The sequence below is a fragment of the Tamandua tetradactyla genome, chromosome 4 (assembly GCF_023851605.1).
Source record: "Tamandua tetradactyla isolate mTamTet1 chromosome 4, mTamTet1.pri, whole genome shotgun sequence".
NCBI classification, from domain to species: Eukaryota; Metazoa; Chordata; class Mammalia; order Pilosa; family Myrmecophagidae; genus Tamandua; species Tamandua tetradactyla.
In genome coordinates, this window is record NC_135330.1 from 110,329,562 (window position 1) to 110,354,742 (window position 25,181).

The window sequence follows — 25,181 nt, forward strand, 5'->3', positions numbered from 1 at the left end:
CCCCGGGCTAAAACCTCACATCTATTCTGTTCATTATTTTCTGGTATCCTTGAAGGTCCACTACTAGTTTCTAAGCTGCTTGAAGATAATGATTGTGAAAGTTGATGCTGTGAAAAAAATACTTTCTGGGTAAAGTGATTTCATTCTTTTAGGCTGACCAGGTTACAACATAAGGTTAGCACAATAAGCATAGAATTCCCATCATCATTTTGTCTTACTGATTTCTTTTAATGAAGTCATCAAACGTTAGGAACTCTGAAACAATCAAGGGATGTCCCCACGCCTTCCTTAGGCTGGCTCCTCAAATTGCTGGGACTCAGGAACTGTCTGTTCTTTTAATCACTTGTGCCCTTGTTCCTTTCTGTCCCTATATCTGCTGCTACTGCTGTTCCGTTTTAAAGCTAGTACCGCAGGGGACCTAGCACTGGAGATATTTTCCGGGTTGTCTGGATCAGGACTTGAATATGAATCAAAGTTAACCCAGTGGGGGCCTAAGAAGGGCTTTAGCCTTAAATCTTATTTTAATACATGACTTATAGTGGTTACCCATTTATCTTTTAAATGACTGGTCTTGGACTGTGATTGGTGTTCGTACTTGTCACCTCAACTATTGTCTATCATCAATTAAAAGAGTTCGGTTGACAGTAGAGTACATACTATTCATAAGCAGTGACCTTAGAGTAGGTGACTTTGAGATGAGTCCTCCGTTTGCGCCAGTGGTATTTAAAAGTCCTTAAAAAGGTCCCGATTTGAAAAACTTGAACCCAGATAGTTTAGGGGCCTCAAAAAGCCCCTCTCCTTTCCCCCAAGCCGACAGCCTGCTGGTCTTAAAGCCACTTTTTCTTTACGCATAACTGCTCAGTGCATTGGGCCACTGCGCACCGGTAGGCTCGCCGGCCACATCCACCCACCTCCAGTTAGAGAACCTGCCCACTGAATTCACGTCGGATTCCGGGAGCACAGGAGGCGTCTAGGCATTTGTCCAGATGAGACACTTTTCAATGCTCAATGCACACATATGAATCACCTGGAGGACTTCAGGAATTACAGATGTCCTGACCCCACCCCTTTTTGGGAGCGGTGATGGTATTTTTTTTTTTTTCAAAAGCTTCCCAGGCAACTCCACTGTGCAGCCAGGATTGCTAAGCACTGGCGACCGTCCTCTTTTCAGCACTGGAAGCGATCTGTTTATTCACTGCTGCATCCCAAGGGCTTTAGCGCTGCGCAGCTTCTGGCATGAAACAGTCAGCAATTATTTATTTGAATGAACTCCATTTTTAGGAGGCTCAGATCACACAGGTGGCACTCCGGCCGTCTTTACATTTCGCTAAGAGGTGTACAAGCTGCTTTTTGGCCGCAGGTTGCATATTGACGTGCAGTGCCCACTCCCAAAGATCAACTTCTGCTCGGCGCCCCACAGCTCCGGCTTCGCGTCCGAGGAGAAACTTCTGTCTGAGGCCTGCTCAGAGTGTCCGGAAACTACAGAGTTAACCCGAGGCCCCGCCCTTGACGCCAGGGCCGACGGGAGTGTGGGGACCAGCCTCGCCGCCGGCGATCGTGCGTCTTTGCGCCTGCGCGCGGCGCCGAGGGGACGGGGTCGGTCGTAGAAATGGCGGCCTCCGTGATCTACAGCCGGCTCTCGGCCGTCGCCGCCCTGAGAAGCCACGGGCCCCGGACCGCGCTGCGGGCCGCCGCCCAGGTATTGCGGCCCAGCCTGCTCTCCCCTCGAGGGTCGTCAGGAGAAAGGGCGAGGTGGGAGAGCTGGGGACTGAGTGCGGTGTGAGGAGGTACTAGCCCCGTGGTCGTAGACGCTTGGCTTGCGGTGACATTTCCTGGGTGTCCGGTCTCGGGCGGCTTGCCCGAGAATGTCGCCTGCTAGGAGCGGGCCTATTTTGCGCCATTCCGGCCCTCTTGCTGCAGGAGAGCCTCTAATTCGGCAGCGGCTCCTACTCGTGTTTCAGAGGGGACGGCGAGGGTGGGCTCTGATTGGAATTTAGGAGACCAGAACAGTCTGCCCTCATTCCTTCATCTTGCGCGGTGCACGTAGCTCCCGCGGCTACTCTTTGGGGCCGGGGCGGCGGGATGCCCTTCAGATGTACTTTTGTGTCCCTTGGAAACTGTAACAGAAGTGACTTCAGAGAAACAGCATTGTTTGCTGATTTGCCTTTTCTGGGCAAGTCCTTCCCCAAGAAGTTGTGTATTGTTTTGTCAGTGGTGGTAAAACGTTGATGTTTTCAACGTATCAAGTGAATAAGCAAGAAAATAATTTTATTTTGGATCAGTTCCTTTCAGAAGAATGGCCACAATTCCTGTTTTTGTTTTATTGAGAGTTACTGTTCCAGGTATTACTGTGTTAAGCGCATTACGTGGAATCTATTCAGATTTATCAGAAACACTGTAAGGGAGTTCTTACTAGTCCCATCATTGATGAAGTAACTGTGGTAAGAGACCTAATAATTTGGACTAGGTCATGTTACAGGTGAGGTTAAAGCTGAGGTTTAATTCCGGGACTGTCTGGCTCGAGAGTATGTGTGATTGAATCTGCTTTTTAACTTCTTCAGGAACATGATAGTTGCACAATTCTTTACAGCATTGACACCCAGAAACTCTCAAGGGCATGGTTAACTTCAAAAGTCAGTTCTAGAACTTTAAGATATGTTTTGAAGTAACCTCCCAGACGTGCCATATAGGAATTGACTCAGACCCTTTTCTTATCCTTTTTTAGAAGTATTCATATTTTCGGTTTAGAAATAATAATGAGCTTCATGAGTCTCATGAGTCTGGTTCTAATATGAGAGTGCTTCTTAAAAGAGTTTTTTTTTTTTTTTTTAACTTTTTAAATTGTATGATGTTTATTTACAAAGCAAAGAAAGAAAAAAGCAGTAGTTTCCAGAGCACTCTTCAACAAGTAATTACGAGACAGATCCCAGGGTTTGTCATGGGGTATGGTACCATCATCTCAGATTTTTCCTTCTAGCTGCTTCGGAACATTGGAGTCTAGAAGGAAAATTTTTAAATCATCCAATCGACTTTTTTTGTGTGTGAAAAATAACATATACAAGAAAGAAATTTCCGAGCACATCTCAATAGTTAGTTGTAGAACAGATTTCAGAGTTTGGTCTGGGTTACAATTTGTTTGGTGTGGGTTTTTTTGCATTCTCTGTATAACTCAACCATCATCTTTGATCTTTCTCCCACTCTTTAGTGGTATTTCAGCTATGGCCATTCTAACTTTTTCATGTTGGAAGGGGCTGTCAATAATATGGGATAGGGAGATGGAACTATCTGATATTCTAGAGAGGCTGACCCCCTCTGGGTTTCAGGACTTCTTAAGAGTTTTAAAGGGTGCTGTTAAATTTGAGAATTTGGTGAACAGATTTGTTTTCATCCTAATGATAATCTTTATCCTTTAGGAAACTCTTATTAAAAGACTTTGTACAAGTAGAGATGCCTACAAATTGAGTTTGTCTTCATAATAGCTTCTCTCCTCTTCTGCTCTACTGATAAGCTAAGTAATATAGTTTTAGTTTGGTAGGACCTTAGCCATCTTAGGAAACTTGTATAAGGTCAAATGTTGGGCTTAGCAATAAGTTTAGTTCTCTGATCTTAAAGTTTCTCTGTATCTTATGCCAATGTGTCTTTGAAGATAGTTCAGGTTACCAGTGGGTTAAATAACTAAGAAGTTTGAAGATAGCAGTGTGAAACATATTCCCCAGTAACTACATTTTTTTCGTTATTGAGTAAGTATTGAGAAATGCAGTTGGATGGGTGGTAGTGTAGAGATTTGACCAGGAGTAGGTAACCTTTTGGCAATAGGAATCTTTTAAGTGATAATAGCAACAAAGAAAAATATTTAGACGTTGGAATCCCTGTGATTATGTGGAAATTTGTATTACTAACATAATTCAAAGCTGATTATATTTCTAATTACAACTTCTGGTGGCACTTGAGAAGGATTATGAAACTACTTCAGATATTTAAAAAACCTTTAAATTGGTATAAAAGCCAGCAGTAATACCTTATGAGTGCTAATTCTTTATAAGTATTTAAAAGAAACCGTAAAAATGTCTTAGAATTTTGTGTTTACCCTAAACTTTTTTCCTGAAATATTTTGATAGATTTTTTCCTGATAGAAATTTTGATAGAAATGTTCCAACAATAGTACAGTTTATTTGTTTTTGATTTTTAACTTCTTTTTTTTTTATTCTATAGTATAACATATATACAAAGCAAAGAAAAAAGCAATAGTTTTCAAAGTAATCTTCAACAAATAGTTAGAGGACAGATCCCAGAGTTTGTCATGGGCTATCATACGGTTCTCTCATTTTTCCTTCTATCTGCTCTAGAATATAGGAGGCTAGAGGACTTAAATAATTTTTATTATCACAATTGACTTTTTTACTTCTTTTTTTACGAAAAGATATATACAAAAAATATATACAAAAAAAGCTATAAATTTCAAAGCACAGCACAACAATTAGTTGTAGAATATATTTCAGAGTTTGACATGGGTTACAATTCCACAATTTTAAGTTTTTACTTCTAGCTGTTCTAAAATACTGGAGACTAAAAGAGTTTTCAGTTTAATGATTCAGAATTGATATTCATTTGTTAAATACTATTTTCTCTGTATGACTCCACCATCACCTTTGATCTTTCCATCCTTCTCTTTAGGGGTGTTTGGGCTATGGTAATTCTAAATTTTTCATATTGGAAAGGTCTGTCATTAATATGGGTTAGGGGGATGGAACTATTTGATATCCTGGAGAAGCTGTGGTAGGTTTCAGGACTTATCTGAACCAGGGACCTGTCTGGAGGTTGTAGGTTTCTGGAAAGTTACTCTAGTGTATGGAAACCTTGTGGAATCTTATATATTGCCCTAGGTGTTTTTTAGGATTGTCTGGAATGGTCCTGGTTGGGGGTTGGCAGGTTATGATAGGTAGCAAGGTCTACCTGAAGCTTGCTTAAGAACAACCTCCAGAGTAGCCTCTCGAACTCTATTTGAACTCTCTCTGTCGCTGATACTTTATTAGTTATATTTCTTTTCCCCCTTCTGGTCAGGACGGAATTGTTGATTCCACAGTGCTAGGTCTAGATTCATTCCTGGGAGTCATCTCCCACATCACCAGGGGGACTTTCAAACCTGGATATCATGTTCCACGTAGAGGGGAGAGCAGTGATTTCACTTGGTCTTAGAGAGAGTGAGACCACATCTGAGCAACAAAAGAGGTCCCCCAGAAGTAACTCTTAGGCATGTCCATAGGTAGTCTGAGCTTCTCATCTACTTACGTAAGCTTCACAAGAGTAAGCCTTATGATTGAGGGCATGGCCTATTGATTTGGGTGTTGCTAAAGTTTGACACAGTATTAGGAAATTCCCTGATGGTAAGGTTTAATAGTCCCATATACTTTCTCCCATCCCTCAGGGGACTTTACCAATACTTGTTGATTATCTGCTTAATATACTCTAGGATGTATCCAGGTATTATAATAATCTATACAGAATTAAAGGGCCTCTTTCTTATTCTGGCCTCCCTGTGTTTCAGTTGTTCAAATGAGCTATGCAGTTAGATTGAATTAGATTATGTGCTGCCGAAAATTTCAGTTCCGGACCAAATAAACCTTTCTTTCTTTGGTCTCAAAGAGTATGTGTGGTTCTAAAATATAGACATTGTCTTCCTTACCTCTATGTTCTGAATTACTTTAACCCCAACCTGTTTGGCTCCATTCTTATCTCTAAATATCAGGTTATATATATAAAACAGCCTCTCAAAATCCAGAAATAATAATCACCATTCTGGACTTAATAAAATCTTACAATCTAGGTCTCTGTTTTCTTATAAGCATTTTCTAAAGGTGACCGTACCATTCTTGTTCTTTTGTTTCTGGCCTATTTTGTCTCACCAAATGTCCCTCATGTTCATTCACATCATTGCATGCTTCACAACTTTGTTACTTTTTGTAGTAGCACAGCCTTCATTCATAAGTATATACCATCATTCGCCAATCTACTTCTCCTTCAGTTCATCCTTTGGCCACCTGCCTTCGTTGGGAATCATGTAGAGGGCCCAAAGTCCACAGTCCATCAACATTCTCAATTTTAGATAATTTCATTGTTCCCAAGAGAAAGAAAACCAATAAACACACCCTCACCAAATAGGAAATCTAAACCTCATCTTAACTCTTGTCCCTCTTCCCATTATTTACCTCTGCTGTTGCTGTGGTAAGTGCTGATGTTTTCCTTTTGAACATAGTTCATAGCATGCAATAGCAGTTTTCCCCTTGTACCCTGGACTTAAACACTCTGTACAAGAATCATATCTTTGAAGTAATTCTTACGAGAACTAATTCATATTTCTAGTGTTAATCAGTGGGGCACATAGGTCTATACAATCCCTTTAAATCTTGTTCATCTTTAATATGGTAATATTACTAATAGACACATTAGAGAATCACCTTCACTCTTATCTAATCCCTTTCGTTGGAGTTTGTTGTAGTTTGCTAGCTGTCAGAATGCAAAATACCAGAAACGAAATGGCTTTTAAAAAGGGACTGTAAGTTTCTAGTTTACAGTTTTAAGGCTGAGAAAATGTCCCAATTAAAACAAGTCTATAGAAATGTCCAATCTGAGGAATCTAGGGAAAGATACCTTGGTTCAAGAAGACCAATGACGTTCAACGTTTCTTTCTCACCTGGAAGGGCACGTGGCGAACATGGTGGCATCTGCTGGCTTTCTTGTGGCTCCACAAAAGGGACTCTCTCCAAAATGTTTCCTCTTTTAAAGTATTCCAGTAAGCAACTCCACCTTCCATGGATGGAGACACACCTCCATGGAAATTATCTAAATCAAAAGTTACCACCCACAATTGGGTGGGTCACAGCTCCATGGGAACAGTCAGAATACTCCCACCCAGTAATATTGAATGAGGATTAAAGGACATGGCTTTTCTGGGGTCCACCACAGATTCAAACTGGCACATTCCACCCTTTGAACCCCCAAAGGCATGTTCTTTCCAAATTCAAAATACATTCATTCCATAACAGTATCAGAAATCCTTAAACCACTTCAGTTAAAATGCAAAGTTAGAAACAGTATAAAATCTCACCAAAATCAGTTACAGGGGACGGGCCACGGTGGCTTGGAGAACCAGGTTTGATTCCTGGTGCCTGCCCATGCCAAAAAAAGAAAAAGAAAAATCAGTTACAGGCATGGTCTATCCTAAGGCAAAATCTTCCTCTGGCTCTGGATCTTTAAAACTCAGAACAAGTTTTTTACTGCCAACATACAAAAGAAGAACATTCATAGGATACATATATGCATTTCCATAGGGAGGAATTGGAAGGAATACAGGGGTCGCAGGACCCAAGCAGTTTCCAAAACCTGCAGGGCAAAGTCCATTAGATTTCGAAGTCTGAGAGTCATTTATCTTTGGGGCTTTAGAAGGCACAGTCCCACCCTTTCCAAAGGCTTACGCAGTGGTTTGCCTCTCTCCGAATGCACCTTGGGGGACATTGAGGAGACCACCTTTTTCTCAGCTCCACCTTCTCCAAGGATCAGGGCTGCACCTGGGCTCTCTGCCATCTCTGGGGTACATGCTCAACCCCTCCATATGGTGGCAGCCAGACTCTTCCCAACCCCCAAGGAGTATGCTTCACCCTCTCCAAGGCCTAAGGTGGCATGACTCTTCCACTGCAGTGAGGTGGAAGGCCCACCCTCTCTGCCTTTGGGGCAAACCCACCCTCTCCATGTACTTTGGTGGGTCCACTCTCCTGGCCCAAGGCTTCTTCACTTCAGACCCCAGCCTCCTTGGCTTTGCCTCTGAAGTTATTTTTCCTCTAATGTGTCCTTTTTCTGTCCCTCTCAGTCCCGACTGGCAGTGGTTCTCTTTATGCAGATCCTGCAACACTTTTGTTTGCTTTCTATGCAGTAGCCTGGGATCATGCCTATCAGACATAAGGAGTTTCCATAAATCTTTCCATAAATGGCTGACTGGTTCCACATTTGGCCACATCCTCATGTGAGGCACCAGTCTCTGGGGTCTTCCCTCCTGGAAGCCCAGAATTTTCCAGAACATAAATTTTTGGTTTCTTTATATCCAAGAGTTCAGTTCTTAGCTTATCTCTTTCCTGTTGCATTCTACTATAAGCTGTGAGGAGAAACCAGGCTGCACTTTCCACATTTTTTTTTTTTTTTTTTTTTTTTTTTTTTAAAGGAAAGACAGAGAGAAGGAAGGAAGGATAGAAGGAAGGAAGGAAGGAAGAAAGGGAAACATTTTTAAACATTTTCTTGTTTTCTGTTTCTCCGTTTTTGTTACATGGGCTGGGGCCGGGAATCGAACCGAGGTCCTCCGGCATAGCAGGCAAGCACTTTGCCCGCTGAGCCACCGCGGCCCGCCTGCACTTTCCACATTTAATTCAAAAATCTCTTCTACTAAAAATCCAAGTTCATGACTTTTAAAATCTATCTTCCAGCCAAAGCCAGTAGCCAATTTTGCCAGATTATCTGCCATTTTAAAGCAAGGATCGCCTTCCTTCCAGTCTGCAATAACACATGCCTCATTTCTGTCTAAAGTCTGATCAAAGGTATCTTTAGAGTCCGCGTTTCTACCAATAGTCTCTTCAAAGCATTCCAGGCCTTCTCTATCAAGCTTCTTACAACTTCTCTAAAATCTCCCCCTTATTCATTTAAAAAACCATTCCAACATGTTTAGTATTTCCAGACTGCAGCAGTACCCCACTCCTCTTGTACCAAAATCTGTTCTAGTTTTCTAGGTGCCGGAATGTAATATACCAGAAACAGAATGGCTTTTAAAAAGTGGAATTTAATAAGTTGCTAGTTTGCAGTTCTAAGGCTGAGAAAATGTCCCAATTAAAACAAGTCTATAGAAATGTCCTATCTAAGGCATCCAGGGAAAGATACCATGGTTCAAGAAGGCCGATGACATTCAACATTTCTCTCTCATCTGGAAGGGCATGTGGCGAATATGGCGGCATCTGCTGGCTTTCTCGTGGCTCTACAAAAGGGACTCCAAAATGTTTCTCCTTTTAAAGGATTCCAGTAAGCAACTCCACCTTGCATGGGTGGAGACACACCTCCATGGAAATCATCTAATCAAAAGTTACCACCCACAACTGGGTGGGTCACATCTCTATGGGAACAATCAAAATGCTCCCACCCAGCAATATTGAATGAGGATTAAAGGACATGGCTTTTCTGGGGCCCACCACAGATTCAAAGCGGTACAGAGTTCAATCTCATTAGCTAATGGTTCACCCATCTCTAGCTTCTATGTATCTCTAAGTCCCCTATATTCTGTAATATAAGCTTCTGCTTATAACTTTATACTGATCATTAAAGTGGAATCATACAGTATCTATCCTTTTGTGTCTGGCTACTTTCACTTAGCATTATGTCTTCAAGACTCATCTATCTTGTCATATGCTTCAGAATGTCTTTTTGTTTTACTGCTGCGTAATATTACATATGTGCATGTATGTGTAAAATCATACACATTTATTTTTGCTGAACATTTGAAAATAATTGGCTGGTATTGTAACCCTTTACCTCTAGATAGTTCAACATGTATTTCTTAAGGGTAGGCAAATTCTCCCAAATAACCACAATGCAATGATCATACTTAAGAAATTGTACATTGATAAAACACTAATATCTTATGCATAGTTCAGATTCAGTATTCGGTTGTTTCCAAAGTGTCTCCGAGCTGTTAGTTTTTTTTCTTTTTTCTTTTTTTTAAATATCCAGTGTCAGGCCTTTTTGGTATCTTTTCTGACCATCCAGCTCATTAGGTGCCACCTAATGACTATGAATCCATACTTACTTATATACATATCTGAATTTTGTGATTGGGACCAGGTCTGCCTTAGCTTTTGTGTGTTTCTATCACTCAGAACAATGTTTGTGTTTTGCCAAGGTTGTTTCTGGTACTTCCTCCTCTCTGTTATTTTAATTATTAATTTGAGGTATAATTTATGTACAAAAAAGTATACAAGTGGATAGCTAGGTTAATATGTACGTATACACCTGGATTGTTCCCATGTGTCCTCTCCCATGTACCCTCTCCCTATCATGACTTCCCCCAATGAAGGTAACCACTACTTGTGACTTCTCTCACCATAGGCTAATTTTAACTGGTTTTGGACTGTATAAAAAGGAATCATCAAAAGAAAACAAAAAGGAATCATATAGTATCTACTCTTGTATCTGGGTTCTTTCCCTCAATGTTATATTTATGAGATTCATCCATTGTTATGTGTGTAATAGTTATTTTCTTATTGCCTTGTAAAATCTTATTATCTGAAAATACTACAATTTATCCATTCTCCTTTTGGTGGGCGATTGGGTCATTTTCAGTTTTTGTTATGAATAAGCCTGCTATGAACATTCTTATAAATGCTTTTTGGTAAACATGAGATCCTATGTCTATTGGATATATTCTCAGAGATGGAGTTGTAGGTCAGAAGGTAGTTAACAGTTAGGAAGTTTGCTGGGTTTAATATTGAAGTGACACTACATCAAGTAAATGAGCTCCCCAGTGTGAGATGTTACCCAAGAATTTAGCTTACCAAATGAATCAGAAATAAGTTGTTGTTATATGTGGTTGATGTTTTAAACTAGTGTACTTAAACTGTAGGGTAGTTAAGAAAAATCAACCCAGTGATTTGTTAAGAGTGTAGATTCCTGGGGCCTAGTCTCTGGATTCTGGATTAGAGTGGGCTCGGGAAACTGCACTTTTAGAAGCATCTGAGGTGATTTTAATGCAGTTGCTCATGAACCCACTTTAAGAAACAGACTGTTTTTATATGACTCTTGTAAATTCAGTTCATATTATGGTATTCTGTGTTTTTAGAATAATATATTTTGTGTGGTGATTGTGGAAATGTATAGGTGATGCTTAAATGTGATTCTGGTGCAGTCTTCCAAGCCTTTCATAGAGCTTAATTTTTTCTACATATTGCTATAATGTTGATAGGATTGAGGAATTTGGAAATAGGGAGGCATGAATTTCTAGGTGTTGTTGTAATGATGAGTTAAGTCTTAGTCTGTAAATTAGTGGAGCTTTAGGAACTGTAGGCACTAGTGATCTTACTGATGGATACTCCTTCTTCAGCACGTCCTGTTGTGGTCCTGACACAGGAAGCTGAAAGAATAACTCTTAGAACATTTGCATCAATTCAGAAAAAGAAATCAAAAGAAAAAAATTCATACATACCGTACCCCTTACCCCTCCCTTTCATTGATCACTAGCGTTTCAATCTACTAAATTTATTTTAACATTTGTTCCCCTATTATTTATTTATTTTTAATCCATATGTTTTATGCATTTGTCCATAAGGTAGATAAAAGGAGCATCAGGCCCAAGGTTTTCACAATCACACAGCCACACTGCAAAAGCTATATCATTATACAATCGTCTTCAAGAAACATGGCTACTGGAACACAGCTCTACATTTGCAGGCACTTCCCTCCAGCCCCTCCATTATATAATGCATTAACTAAAAAGGTGATATCTGTATAATGTATAAGAGTAACCAACAGGATAACTAACTTCTTGACTGTTTGAATTCTCCCAGCCATTGACACTTTATTTTGTCTCATTTCTTTCTTCCCTCTTTTACTTGAGAAGGTTTTCTCAACCCCTTGATGCTGAATCCCAGCTCATTCTAGGATTTCTGTCCCATGTTGCCAGGAAGGTTTACACCTCTGGGAATCATGTTTCACATAGAGAGGGGGAGGCAGTGAGTTTGTTTGTGTCTTGGCTGAGAGAGAGAGGCCACATTTGAGCAACAAAAGAGGTTCTTTGGGGGTGACTCTTTGACCTAAATTTAAGTAGGCTTAGCCTATCCTTTGTGAGGATAAGTTTCATATGAACAAACCCCAGGATTGAGGGCTTGGCCTGTTGCTCATTGCTTGTGAGAATATCAGGAATTCTTCACATGGGAAAGTTGAATTTTCCCCCTTTGTCAACATTCCTCCAAGGAGACTTTGCAAATACTTTTTTACTCACTGTTCAGATCAGTCTGGGATTTATTGGGATATCACTCTTTACAAACCTACAAGATCTCATGCCCTACTCAAGGTTCCATGTGCTTATGTACTTTCAATTAAATTGCCCACATAAGTTATATTAGGAAATGCACTAGTTAATAAATAAACTTTGTACCAAATAAACATTTTTTGCTTTAGTCTCACACATAAATTAAAGTTTTAAAATATGAATTACCATCTGTTTTCAACACCCTGCAGAATTGACATTCCTTTGTTCTTCCTCATGCAAAAACATTTTTAAATTTGTACATTTAGTCACTATCATACATTCTAGGCATTCCTAGATTATACCATCTCTGTCTTTATTGCCTATTTTCCTTCTGATTTCATTTGTGCCCCCAGCTCTCCTCCCTCTATCATCTTCACATTCAGCTTCATTACTGTATTACAGTTAGGTAGTATTGTGCTATCCATTTCTGAATTTTTACAATCAGTCCTGTTGCACAATCTGTATCCCTTCAGTTCCAATTACCCAATATCTCCCCTATGTCTATCTCCTGATGATCTCTGTTGAAAATTGGGGAACAAATGTTAAAATAAATTTAGTAGATTGAAATGCTAGTGATCAGTGAAAGGGAGGGGTAAGGAGTATGGTATGTATGAATTTTTTTCTTTTTATTTCTTTTTCTGAATTGATGCAGGTTCATTCACTAATGTTAGGTCATATCAATGAGACCATACAGTATTTGTCCTTTTGTTTCTGGTTAATCTCACTCAGCATAACGTCCTTAAGGTCTGTCGATGTTGTTACATACTTCATAACCTTTTTCTGACTTACAGCTGCATAGTATTGCATCGTATATATATGCTACAGCTTGTTTAGCCACTCATCTGTTGATGGACATTTGGGAAGTTTCCATCTCTTGGCAATTGTAAATAATACTGCTATAAACATTGATGTGCAAATGCCTGTTTGTGTCCTAGCCCTCATGTCCTCTGAGTAGATAGATACCTAGCAATGGCATTGCCAGATCATATGGCAATTCTATACCTAGCTTCCTGAGGAACTGCCAGACTGCCTTGCACAGCAGTTGTACCATTTGACATTCCCACCAACAGTGGATAAATGTGCCTCTTTCTCCACATCCTTTTCCAGCACTTGTCGTTTTCTGTTTTATTGATAATGGCCGTTCTGGTAGGTGTGAGATGATATCTCATTGTGGTTTTGATTTGCATTTCCCTAATAGCCAGGGAAGTTGAGCATATTTTCATGTGCCTTTTAGCCATTTGTATTCTCTTCTGAGAATTGTCTGTTTGTGTCTTTTGCCCATTTTGTAATTGGGTTTTCTGTCCTTTTGTTGTTGAGTTGAATAATCTCTTTATTTATTCTGGATACTAGACCTTTATCTGATAATATCGTTTCCAAATATTGTCCCCCATTGTATACGCTACTTTTTTACTTTCTTGACATAGTTCTTTGATGTACAGAAGTGTTTAATTTTGAGGAGTTCACATTTCTTTCTTTCTTTCTTCAATGCTAATGCTTTGTGGTAAGATCTAGGAAATGCCTCCTATTATAAGATTGATGAAATATTTCCCTGTATTTTCTTCTAAAAGTTCTATGGCCTTAGATCTAATGTTTAGGTCTCTGATCCATTTTGAGTTAATTTTTGTATAGGGTGTGAGATATGGACCCTCTTTCATTCTTTTGCATGTGGATATCCAGTTCTCTCGGCACCATTTATTGAAGAGACTGTTCTGTACCAGGTAAATTGGCTTGACTGCCTTATCAAAGATCAATTGTCCATAGATGAGAGGGTCTATATCTGAACACTCTGTTCGATTCCATTGGTCAGTGTTTCTATCCTTATGCCAATACCAAGCTGTTTTGACCACTGTAACTTCATAATACACCTTAAAGTCAGGTAGTGTGAGACCTCTGACCTCATTTTTCTTTCTCAGGATATTTTTAGCTATTTGGGGCACCCAGCCCTTCCAGATAAATTTGGTTATTGGTTTTTCTATCTCTGAAAAGTACGTTTTTGGGATTTTAATTGGTATTGCATTGAATGTATAAATCAGTTTAGGAAGAATTGACATCTTAACTGTATTTAGTCTTCCAATCCATGAACATGGTATGCCCTTCCGTTTATTTAGGTCCTCTGTGATTTCTTTTAGCCATTTCTTATAGTTTTCTTTGTATAGGTCTGTTTTATCCTTAGTTAAATTTATACCTAAATATTTTATTCTTTTGGTTGCAGTTATAAATGGAATTTTTTTCTTGATTTCCCCCTCAAATTGTTCATTACTAGTATATAGAAACACTAGAGAGTTTTGAATGTTAATCTTGTAGCCTGCCAGTTTGCTGTATTCATTTATTAGCTTTAGTAATTTTGCTGTGGATTTTTCGGTGACATATGGTATCATATCATCTGCAAACAGTGAGAATTTTACTTCTTCCTTTCCAATTTTGATGCCTTGAATTTCTTTTTCTTGTCTAATTGCTCTGGCTAGAACTTCCATGAGTATTATATTTTGATGATTTAATATAATCATCAAAGAAGAGCCAGTATCTGAAGAGCCAGATACTGTCTCTCTATATAAATAAAGTATTTTGAGAAGGTGTTTTGAAAAGAGTAACTGCCAAATTACTGTCATATATAAATATGTTCCTGATTTCCCTAGGTTCTGGGAGCTTCTGGATTGTTTAACAACCAAGTTAAACATGGACTCCAAGTACAGCAGCAACAGCAAAGGAACCTCTCACTGCATGAATACCTGAGCATGGAATTGTTGCAAGAAGCTGGTGTTGCCATTCCCAATGGACAAGTGGCAAAGTCTCCAGATGAAGCTTATGCAGTTGCCAAAAAATTAGGTACCAAATTGAGGAAAATTTATGCCACCTTGACATGGGCACTCTGATAAGATGTGAACTGTATTTTTGGGTTAATGACAATTTTTAGCCTTTATTTCATTTAAGAAAGTAAATTTTATTTATTTAAAAGAGAAGGTGGAACTTTGTGCGTTGAAATTCTAAAATAATTGTGGGATCGTGGTTAGTTAACTTGAAAACCACTTACATTGGTATTAGGAAGCTGAAGTCTTGTTTTTAGCTGGAATATTTATGAGGAAGGAAATTTTATTTACTACTTTATAGCTTAAAATAGTGGTAATATAGTGACTCCTCAGGGAAATGGCAAGGAAAATCTTAGCTGTTTATATGATTGTGGAAAGAGTTGTAATACGACCCCCCCCCCTTTTATGATGTGAAAAATAAGGGTTCAAAAGGAAAAAAGAAGTTGAGCTCTAGAATGTAAGCTTGTAAGAGCAGGGTCTCATCTTATTTTGTTCTCTGATAGATGTCACGCTCCGCAAAGAATGCTGGGACTTTGGTAACTAATAAATATTAATATTTGATAAATGAATCAACTAGTTGCCCACATTATTATTGGTAGGTTCTTATTTTAGTCTTTTGTTATTTTGCATTGATATTAATCTTAATTAAAAATTATTCTTGACTGTAGAAAATATGCTTAGTTTACATTTTAAAGGATTTAATAGGATAATTTAATAATGATAATATAAGGTACTAACCATACACTGCATTTTCTTTTTAGCAGTATTTAAAATATTCTCTTACCCCTTTTTATGTAGATGAGGACAATTCACTTATGTAAATTTGACTAATATAGTTTTAAATATGCTTTGATGAAGACTTTGCTTTTATTAGTTTTTCAAGAAAGATATGGAGCAATTTAAACCTGTTTCCAAGTTTACAGGTTTTATCTTGATAACTACTAATTTTGACGTCTATTCCCATGAGCTAATTTTTTTCTAGATTGGGTTTTTCTTTCAAAAACGAGGGCATATACAAGTTCGCAAAATTGTTATCTGTTACTTATATGTTATATGTTTTTGAATGAATTGGCCATGGTTTCCTTGACTTGAAGGCATGATTTTTCATTCACAATTATTCTGTTAATCAGAGAAGAATTATCTTAATTCAGAGTTCAGGCAAATTTCTTTTTATGCAGCAAAAGTCTTGGGTAGTTCATACTAATTTCTGTGACATTTTTTAAATAGTCTCTTCAGTTTGAACTTGAACGTATGATGTATACAGTATGTACCTCATTTTTCCTTTGAAACACTATATAGTATCAGAGGCTCTTAGGTGTTAAGTTTTAAAAAAAACTTATGATTGTACCTTGTATTCCCAAAGTATTTCTTATAAAGGCTATTTTTATTATTGTCATTATTTTTTGCAATTCAAACCATCATGTCTGTATTTTCAACTAGCTGGTGAAACTTTTATTAAAATTTTAAAGGAAAAAATAAATTTTAGTTTTTTCAACTTTAATCTCTAAGAAATATTCAGTAACAAATAAATAGAGCAGTTGTTGCATATTTTCATGAATACTTAGCTTCTTGTGCTTTCCATCCAAATTAGGGGTAAAAATCCCCAATTACTTTATTTATTTGTTTATTTATTTAATTTTTACATGGGCAGGCACCAGGAATTGAACCCGGGTCTCTGGCATGGCAGGCAAGAACTCTGCTTGCTGAACCACTGTGGCCTGTCCCAATTACTTTATTTTCAGTGGAATTTAATCATAAAGTTATATGAAATGTCTGCACAAAATCAATTCTTTCTTCCAAGGCTGTTTTTAAATAACTTCCTCTTAGAGATTCAGTCTTATCTTTGTTACCTAAATGTTAATTTCTAAAGATGTCCCAGCAAAATAGGAAGGAAGACTGAGTGATGTAATTGAGGGAGATTGTTTTCTTATTCTACTCTTTCATTCTTCCCTCTTTTCTTTTTTTCATGGACAGGTACGAGTAATCGAACCCGGGTCTCTGGCATGGCAGGTGAGAAGTCTGCCTGCTGAGCCACCGTGGCACACCAAAGTGATGAATTTCAGTCCCTTTAACTTTTTCATCTCATTGTGAATCATTTTATAGTAGAAATAGTGAAATGTTTTCATAAAGAAAGGATCTGACAACCTGAGTTTCCAAATGAAAACCTCTGAAATAATGAGTGAACTGTTACCAGAAATATAAGAGACTAAGGAATTGTAATTTGTGCCCTTGGGAGCTCATATTTATATATAATTTTAAGTTTAATACAAATTTAATCTGAGAAAATATGAAGGAATACTTCCATATGCTAAAAGCAATTATACTTCACAAATCAGGCCAACTAGGCTATTTTTTTTGACAAGTGCAATTCACAGATGTTCTCTTTCCTGTTTTCTTCTGATACTCTCTTTTTATGTCTTCTCTAATTTGAATAATAAGCTGGAAACTGTATAGTTTGCATCCTCTTATTGACAATGAAGAGAAAGTAAATGAGACTAAAATATACAGCAAAATGTACTGGAATGCTATTGTACAATTAATTTTTGCATATACATTCATCGCTTTTTGCTTTGTCAATGTTTTTTGTTTTACACAACATACAAAATGATACTACAGCATATGTAGTGTCTCAAGATAGTATGGCACGGTCTTGCTTTCTTTCATACTGCTTTTGTTTCGTGCTTACTTAAAAATGTAAATTTCATCATATAAATAATACAGACATGTTTTACCCCAGACTCAGGTGCCCTCTGCCTGTATCTTGCTCATGAGTTCTTGCTTCTGAGAGGCGTGGTATCCCTTGCAAAGTGTGCACAGGTCTTTGAAGAACCACAAAGCAAAGACTGCTCTTTGTTTCAGAGCTTAGGACCCTAATACTTTCCTGTTTTTCCTTCTGCAGTTGAGCTGAGCAGGGCCTGTTTCTGTTTGTCTTCTGTAAACTAGGTGTGACAGCCACCCCTGGGTCCAGGGTTGTATCATTACTTGGTGATAGATGGGTATGACTGGTCATCCTTTCTCTAATGTCAAAGCATTCTCCTTGTTTTTAAAATTGTTTTTCTTTTTTTCAAATAAGTGAAAGTTAAATATTAAAAGGGAAAGATACTCTAAGTTCAATGACATCCACAAGTTGTACATTATTTACATCTAAAGCATAGGTTTCCTGTGGGTCATACAGTCCATGGTCAAAGCTAATGCTGGGCACTGTTTAGCCCTTTGTGCCAAGTCCCAAGGCAAAGTTTGAATGTTTGGAATTCTCAGGTGTGAAGCTGGTGGTTCTCCTATGTCCCATGTCTCCCCTGTTTCTTGTTTTGCTGCGGCATCTGTTCCTTCCATCCCCACCATGAGGTTGGTGTTGTATGTTGCAAATTGCAATTTGTCCCTAGTCCTAGAAGGTGTCCAGCTGAGACTCTTTTGGGATGAAATTCTTTGCACTGGTACTAACATTGTCCTTGGAACATGCCTAGTGTGACTTCTCATTGCTGCTGCTCTGGGAATGGTTAGATCCTTGCTTTTGAACCTAAGAGAATGGAGGAGAATGTCTCTCTGAGCCTGAAAGGTCAATGGTTGGGAAGCTCATAGTTAATATAAATTTTCTATAACCCTAAAAACCATTCCTGTGTGTGTGTGATTAGTCTTGTCATAGCTTAGGTAGCAAATTTGTTGCAGTGTATGTAAAATACTATTCTTTTATTATAAAAGAAAAAGAACATTTTATTGTGGAAAAATCAAACAATAAATTTATACACGTTTGCTTCTATTTAGGTCAGAGGATTTACATTTCAGTGTGAAGACATGAAATGTATCATGTAAAATCACATATTTGATAATTTATTCTTTCATTTTTGTTAGTCTCATCTTTTGAGTGATGCTTAACAATTTTTCTTTCATAGTAATATTGAAGGCATGCAATATTTTCCTTAGTCAATGTTAACAGGACCTCATATAATGAAGTCAGTAACAGTTACTTCTTTTTCTGTTTCCAAATTATTAAAATTGATTTTTAACTGTTTTCTACAAATTTTCTCATTCAGTCAAATTTTAGTGTTTTATCAGGGAAAATAATTTGTATAGAAATTTTTTCTTAAAACTTAGTGGTATTTATTTGGATGTTAATCTCTTTTATGTTTTTTTTCTTTTAACTCCTTATAAAAACCTGCAGTGATTCTTAACTATGGAGGAAAGAACAGTCAACTTGTGCAGCATACATTAAATTATGAGTATTTCTGGCACATTTGGGAGCAGGGCTTCTTTTTCTCACAGCACCAGTACTAAGGAACTTGTAGGTAGCTTTGATCTTGATCCTTTGGGAGCAAAGAACATTTTGTTTATCTTGTCAGAAAACACTGCAAATGATTTATAATATGGTATGGGGATAGTGACTAATGAGGGCTTTCAATCTAGAGGCGCAGAAATGTTACTTTTTAAAAAGATTTATTTAGTAGACTACTGTAAAGACATTGAGAACAATTTTATATTTTGCTGTGAGCCATCATTAATATGAGAAGATACTGATTATGGGATCTAACTGCGCAAAGTGTGGTAATGAGGTACCTTAGAAATACACCTGGTTTTATCCATCTAGCTAGCAATTTCCAGTGCCGATTTTTGGTTACCTCATGGTAATTTTAGCTTCTTAAGCTATTGCAAAATTCAAAGAATACTGATTCTCATTTATTAAAAAACTCCTGTAGCTTTGCTACAAATTATTTATTAGGGCACGAATGTGGGTATACCAAACTATTGATTCCTCTTGGGAGATGATGAGGTAACATGGGGTCTGGGGCCACTGAGCTCTACAACTGATTAGCTCTCCTTGACCCTAAAATATCCCTCACTATTTTTACCCAGTATTACAGACAAATTTTATCATTTTCTATGTGTGTCATGATGTGAAAAAAGTTGGGAGATTTTCCTATTATGAATAATTGAGGGTAAAAATGGAGGAATATTTGGAAAGCAATCTAAATCTAATACTTTTAAAGACATGTAAAGCATATGAGAGTCCAAAATGAAGATTGGTGAGCTTGATGATCACTGGAAAGATTGTAGAATTGATTATGAAAGGGATGGTTGGTAAATACAAGAGAAATTAACTAGTTATATTTTGGGGTTAGTTCTAAGACTGGTTTACCATTTCTCTTTTAAGTTTCTAGATCAGGAAAATTTCAGTAAGGCATTTGGCAAAGTTTCTATTGATTGTGGAAGTATAATTTGGATTCTTTATAAGGTGAAATCTCTATCTGGTTGAATAAACATCTGCAAAGGGTGCTGATTAATGAATGTCAGACTGGAGTGAGATTTCTAAATGGCACACAATAGGACTTGGCTTCTTGTTTCTTCTTTCCAATGTTTTATTAACTAAATAACTAAATAAGGAGGGTTATTGAAAACACTTGTGAATGATTAAACTAGGAAGGATAGTGACTGTGTTTTAAAGACAATGTTGGGATCCAAAGAAGATCTTGTGTGACTAGAGCCAAGGACTGACAATAAGAAGACTGTAAGCTCTATAACGGCAATGTAGGTCTTTTTTGCTTATTGCTGTATTTGCAGCTCCACCACCGCGTCTGGTATGTAGTCATAACTGGTGAATGAATTAATGTAATTGAGTAAAATATTTGATTCATTCAGTTGTCCTTAGACTTGTCTTCCAGTCCTTTTACTCCTTGAATAGTTGAAGAGACTGTATTCATTAATTTTTTGTGATTGTGACTTTTCTTTTGTTGTGAAGGGCTTTTTTAGAAGGAACTTTTGAAGATATACCATCTTAAGGAGTTTTATATTTTTAAAGAAAGGAAATTGACACATTGGGGGAAGAGCTTTCTCTCTTGTAAAAATGTTTTTGAGGCCATGGTGGCTCAGTAGGCAGAGTTTTTGCCTGCCATGCTGGAAACCCGGCTTCTATTCCTGCTGCCTGCCCATGGAAAAAAAAATTTTTTTTTTTTTTTAATAAATAAAGCTTCCTTTATCCTTATTTAATAGGTCAGTGTGTTAATTTCCAAGTTTACTGATTTAACTATTGACCATTTTTGTATGATATTTATATTGTTTGGATTATGGTTATCTTCTTTGTATTTCTATAGTACAAGAAAAGGGATTTCATTTAATTTGGGAGTTGCAGACCAGTACTTGGCAGGTAACTAGAAATAGGTAGGATGTATAGGACATCTTTTTAAGTTGCTGTGAACTCTTAATTTGCCATAGTCTTTGGGGCTACCTGTTGTCTTCTCAATATGAAAATTACTGTTGGTTTTAAGAAAGAAAAACGTCTAAGTCTTTAATTTGCAACTAATATTAGTTGTCACTTGGGAATGGTGGGGACTATGGCAAATTGAAAAGGCTCTACTTTGTCTAAACTCATCTAAACTCCTAATTATTGCTGGTCACTTGACTGTGGGCCCAGTATTTCTGAGTTTTTCCAAGAGCAGTGGAAAAATCTAGATTTATAAGAACACTTTGCATTTTTAAATGTTACTTTATTCAATATCCAGCAAAGTATGAGTTAGGAACTCTTCTAGGAACTTGAAAAAACCTCAGTGAATACAACAATGATTCTGCTTTCAAGAGCCTGTATTCTAGGGGGTAAAAAAAGAACAAACTATAACATAAGATAATTATGTATAATGCTTATGTGTTCTGTTAGAAGGTTAATTCTGTGGAAAAAAGAAAAAGTCACAGTTTAAGGGGAAATGGAGCACAGGTGTGACATGTGGGCAGGCTGCAGAATTAAGTAGGATGATCAGGATGAGCTCATTGGCAGTATGAGATTTAAAGAGAAACTTGGAAGAGGCGAGGACTTTTCCAAGGGGGACCAGGGAGAAGAGTACTCCAGGCACAGGGGGCCTTAGGTAGCTGAAGAACTTAGGTAGCTGAGTGGAATGAGCAAGAGGGAGGGCACTGGGAAGGTCTTATAGGGCCTTGGAGCCTTTGCCAGGACTTGGACTTTTACTTTAGATCAATGGGTCTTCCGTGCAGGATGTCAATTAGAGGAGTGATAATGTGTTGAGATTATTCTGCTGGGGACAAGGGTAATCCAGGTGAGAAATAATGGTGGCTAGGACCCAGATCCAAACTGAAGGTGAGAAGTAGTCAGATTTTGGGTACATTTTGGAGGTAGAAACAGTATGTTCTCCTGACTGAATGGATATGAGGTGTGGGGAAGCAGAGCTTTGTTTTTTTAAACCCTACCTTGACTGATCCATAGTGTAACCAGATATCGGGATTTAAGGAATGAGTTTGATTATATAATCATTATAGAGATAATCTTTTTTTTTTTGCTTTCTAGTATATTGGAATAGACAGAGGGAAATTTCTGAAATTGGAATAGACAGAGGGAAATTTCTGAAATCTTTAAATTGTAATCCATTTGCCTTGATCTCTGATAATGATTATATATCTTATCTTCTGTCCCTGTGATTGTAAAAACCTGTGACTAATCTTTATTTGTATCTAGTTATCCAGTTTTTCAACTTTAGAGTCTTGTAATCACTAAAAACATCCCCTAATGTTTATTAATGAAGGGTCTTGGGTCAGTCCAGAACTAACCCACCCCAAATTTAAAGTTATCTTGATAACAGAGACTGGATCTAGCCAAAGTGGGCCTGCCTGATGTGTGCAGTAGCTTAAACTTTAACCTACAAATCACCTAAACCTCTCTGCCATTTTCTTTCACATATTCTGTGACTAAGCGTGTAATCAGTCTGTATGCCCAATAATTAGATCACTTCTAATTACATCATCTGAGACCACTGTGTTCATTATCCTAAAGCCTACCCATCTTTTTTCTCTGATGAAACTGTCAGAATTACTGGAGTTCTGGGAGACAGATTTTGGGCTACTACGCCATCTGCTCTACTGCTATGCACGCCTAGTAATAAACTCTTTCTCTCTTTTGAAACCCCAGTGTCTCAGGAATAGCTTATTGAGGGCATGGGGCAAAAGAATCCGTGGCCTTTGTCTGGTAACAATAGGGCCATCTTCAGAATTAAGTGGTAAACATTTCCTGTGCAGTCTCATTTACATGATTAATTTCCTAAACATTCTTTTGTGATAATTAGTTTAAGTATAAACAAGATAATTTCTTATTTGTTTGATTGCAGCTCTGTTTGTTAACTCTGATATGGTTGTTGGTTCTCTGATTGGGTGGGAGACCCCTTTCTTTCTTCTTGCTACATGGCGTTAGGGGCTGACTTTTCTTTAATAACAGAGTACCCACCTCTTCAGCCTGGTCAAATAACTGTACTTTTACAGCATAGTTGTTATCTCCCTGAAACTGCTTTGTGCTAGGGATATCATAAATAAGATAAAACCCTTAACTTTTGCCTCCAAAGTTGCTTTGCCGTATGTAATATGGTGCCACAGTGCCAGTAGGGGTAAAATGCTACAAAAGCCAAATTGAGGGGGCTCTGAAAGTCCCCCCTTTCAGGGGACTTGGGGAAAATCTCTTCAAGGAGGTGTGGCTTGCCCTGGATTATGAACTATGGTTGGCAGTGTCTAGGTTAAAAAAGCTAATTGCTGGTTTTCTCCAGCAAATTAGGAAAATGGGGAAAGAAGGTAATGAATAGTCAACCTATTAAAGAATAATAATGCAGACTGTTTATTTTAAAAGTAGGCTATTGCGGCAGAGAATTCTGGAGTCTTTTGGTAAACATACTTTGATAATTCTGGTACACTCTTAACAGTGCTCTTCTATAATTGACATTATCAACAACAAAAAAAGACAAAAAAATAAAAACAAAAATAAAAATTAATTGACATTAGCAAGTTGCTCTTTGAGGTGGGACAGTCTAAATCAGAATCAAGGCCAGCACCTTCCCCCCATGTCATGGGATATAAAGCGACAATTGTAACTCAAATTTTCACAGGCTAGCAAGTTTACAAGGCAATAGAAAGGGAGGGAAGTGTTAGGAAGACTTTTGAGTCTTAATTTTTTGTTTTTAATTCCGTCTGAACTACTAGATATTTGAGGTCAAGGAAGGATTATAAACTGTATACTTTAAGAACGATTTAATATGTCATTAGTTGTTTTTTTTTGCGTGAGCAGGCACCGGGAATCAAACCGAGTCTCCCGCATGACAGGCGAGAACTCTGCCACTGAGCCACCGTGGCCCGCCTGTCATTACTTTTTTTAAGTTGTGGTTTTCTTAGATGGTAAATGGTCTAATCTGCTAGAAAGTCTACATATGTGGGGTCCCCATTTTCTGACTGGATAAATCAGGCTTTACATGTTTAATAACACCTTGTACTATGTAGGCTGAGTAATCAAATGTGCCTTGCATGCTGTGCCATGCTTTGTTTCTAATAGAAGTGTTTTTCTTCTAGGTTCAAAAGATGTTGTGATAAAGGCACAGGTCTTGGCTGGTGGTAGAGGTAAAGGGACATTTGAAAGTGGCCTCAAGGGAGGAGTGAAAATAGTTTTCTCGTAAGTTATATATATTTTTTCCCCCTATTATTTATTTTTATTCCATATGTTCCTCTCATCTGTTGACAAGGTAGATAAAAGGAGCATCAGACACAAGGTTTTCACAATCACACAGTCACATTGTGAAAGCTATATCATTATACAATCATCATCAAGAAACATGGCTACTGGAACACAGCTCTACATTTTCAGGCAGTTCCCTCCAGCCTCTCCATTACATCTTGGATAACAAGGTGATATCTACTTAATGCATAAGAATAACCTCCAGGATAGCCTCTCGACTCTGTTTGGAATCTCTCAGCCATTGACACTTTGTCTCATTTCACTCTTCCCCCTTTTGGTCGAGAAGGTTTTCTCAATCCCTCGATGCTGGGTCTCAGCTCATTCTAGAGTTTTTCTCAATCCCTTGATGCTGAATCTCAGCTCATTCTGGGATTTCTGTCCCATGCTGCCAGGAAGATCCACACCCCTGGTAGTCATGTCCCACTTAGACAGGGGGAGGGTGGTGAGTCTGCTTGCTGTGTTGCCTGGAGAGAGAGGCCACATCTGAGCAACTAAAGAGGTTCTCTTGGGGGTGACTCTTAGGCCTAATTTTAAGTAGGCTTGACCTATCCCCTGTGGGGTTAAGTTTCATATGAGCAAACCCCAAGACTGGGGGCTCAGCCTATAGCTTTGGTTGTCCACACTGCTTGTGAGAATATCAAGAATTCAACTTGGGGAAGTTGAGTTTTCCCCCATTCTCACCATTCCCCGAAGGGGACTTTGCAAATACTTTTCCACTCACTGATCAAATCACTCTGGGATTCATCAGAGCATCACCTGGACAAACCAACAAAATCTCATGTCCTATGCAAAGTTCCATGTACTTAAGGTGTTCAATCCACTAGCTACATAAGTT

General features: G+C 38.1%; 1 protein-coding gene across 2 annotated transcripts in view; it reads left to right on the forward strand.

Moving 5' to 3' along the window:
- The first annotated feature begins 1,565 nt into the window (after positions 1 to 1,565).
- The window catches only part of SUCLA2 (succinate-CoA ligase ADP-forming subunit beta), a 64,590-nt gene continuing 40,974 nt past the window's right edge, over positions 1,566 to 25,181 (forward strand). The window contains exons 1-4 of one of the 2 annotated variants that reach the window (XM_077158244.1): positions 1,566 to 1,699; positions 14,692 to 14,881; positions 16,837 to 16,872; positions 24,184 to 24,283. In XM_077158244.1, coding sequence (XP_077014359.1) covers positions 1,610 to 1,699; positions 14,692 to 14,881; positions 16,837 to 16,872; positions 24,184 to 24,283 — 416 coding nt within the window. In that variant the 5' untranslated portion in view covers positions 1,566 to 1,609. The remainder of the gene's footprint in view (positions 1,700 to 14,691; positions 14,882 to 16,836; positions 16,873 to 24,183; positions 24,284 to 25,181) is intronic. The other variant, XM_077158245.1, reaches the window with a different exon arrangement.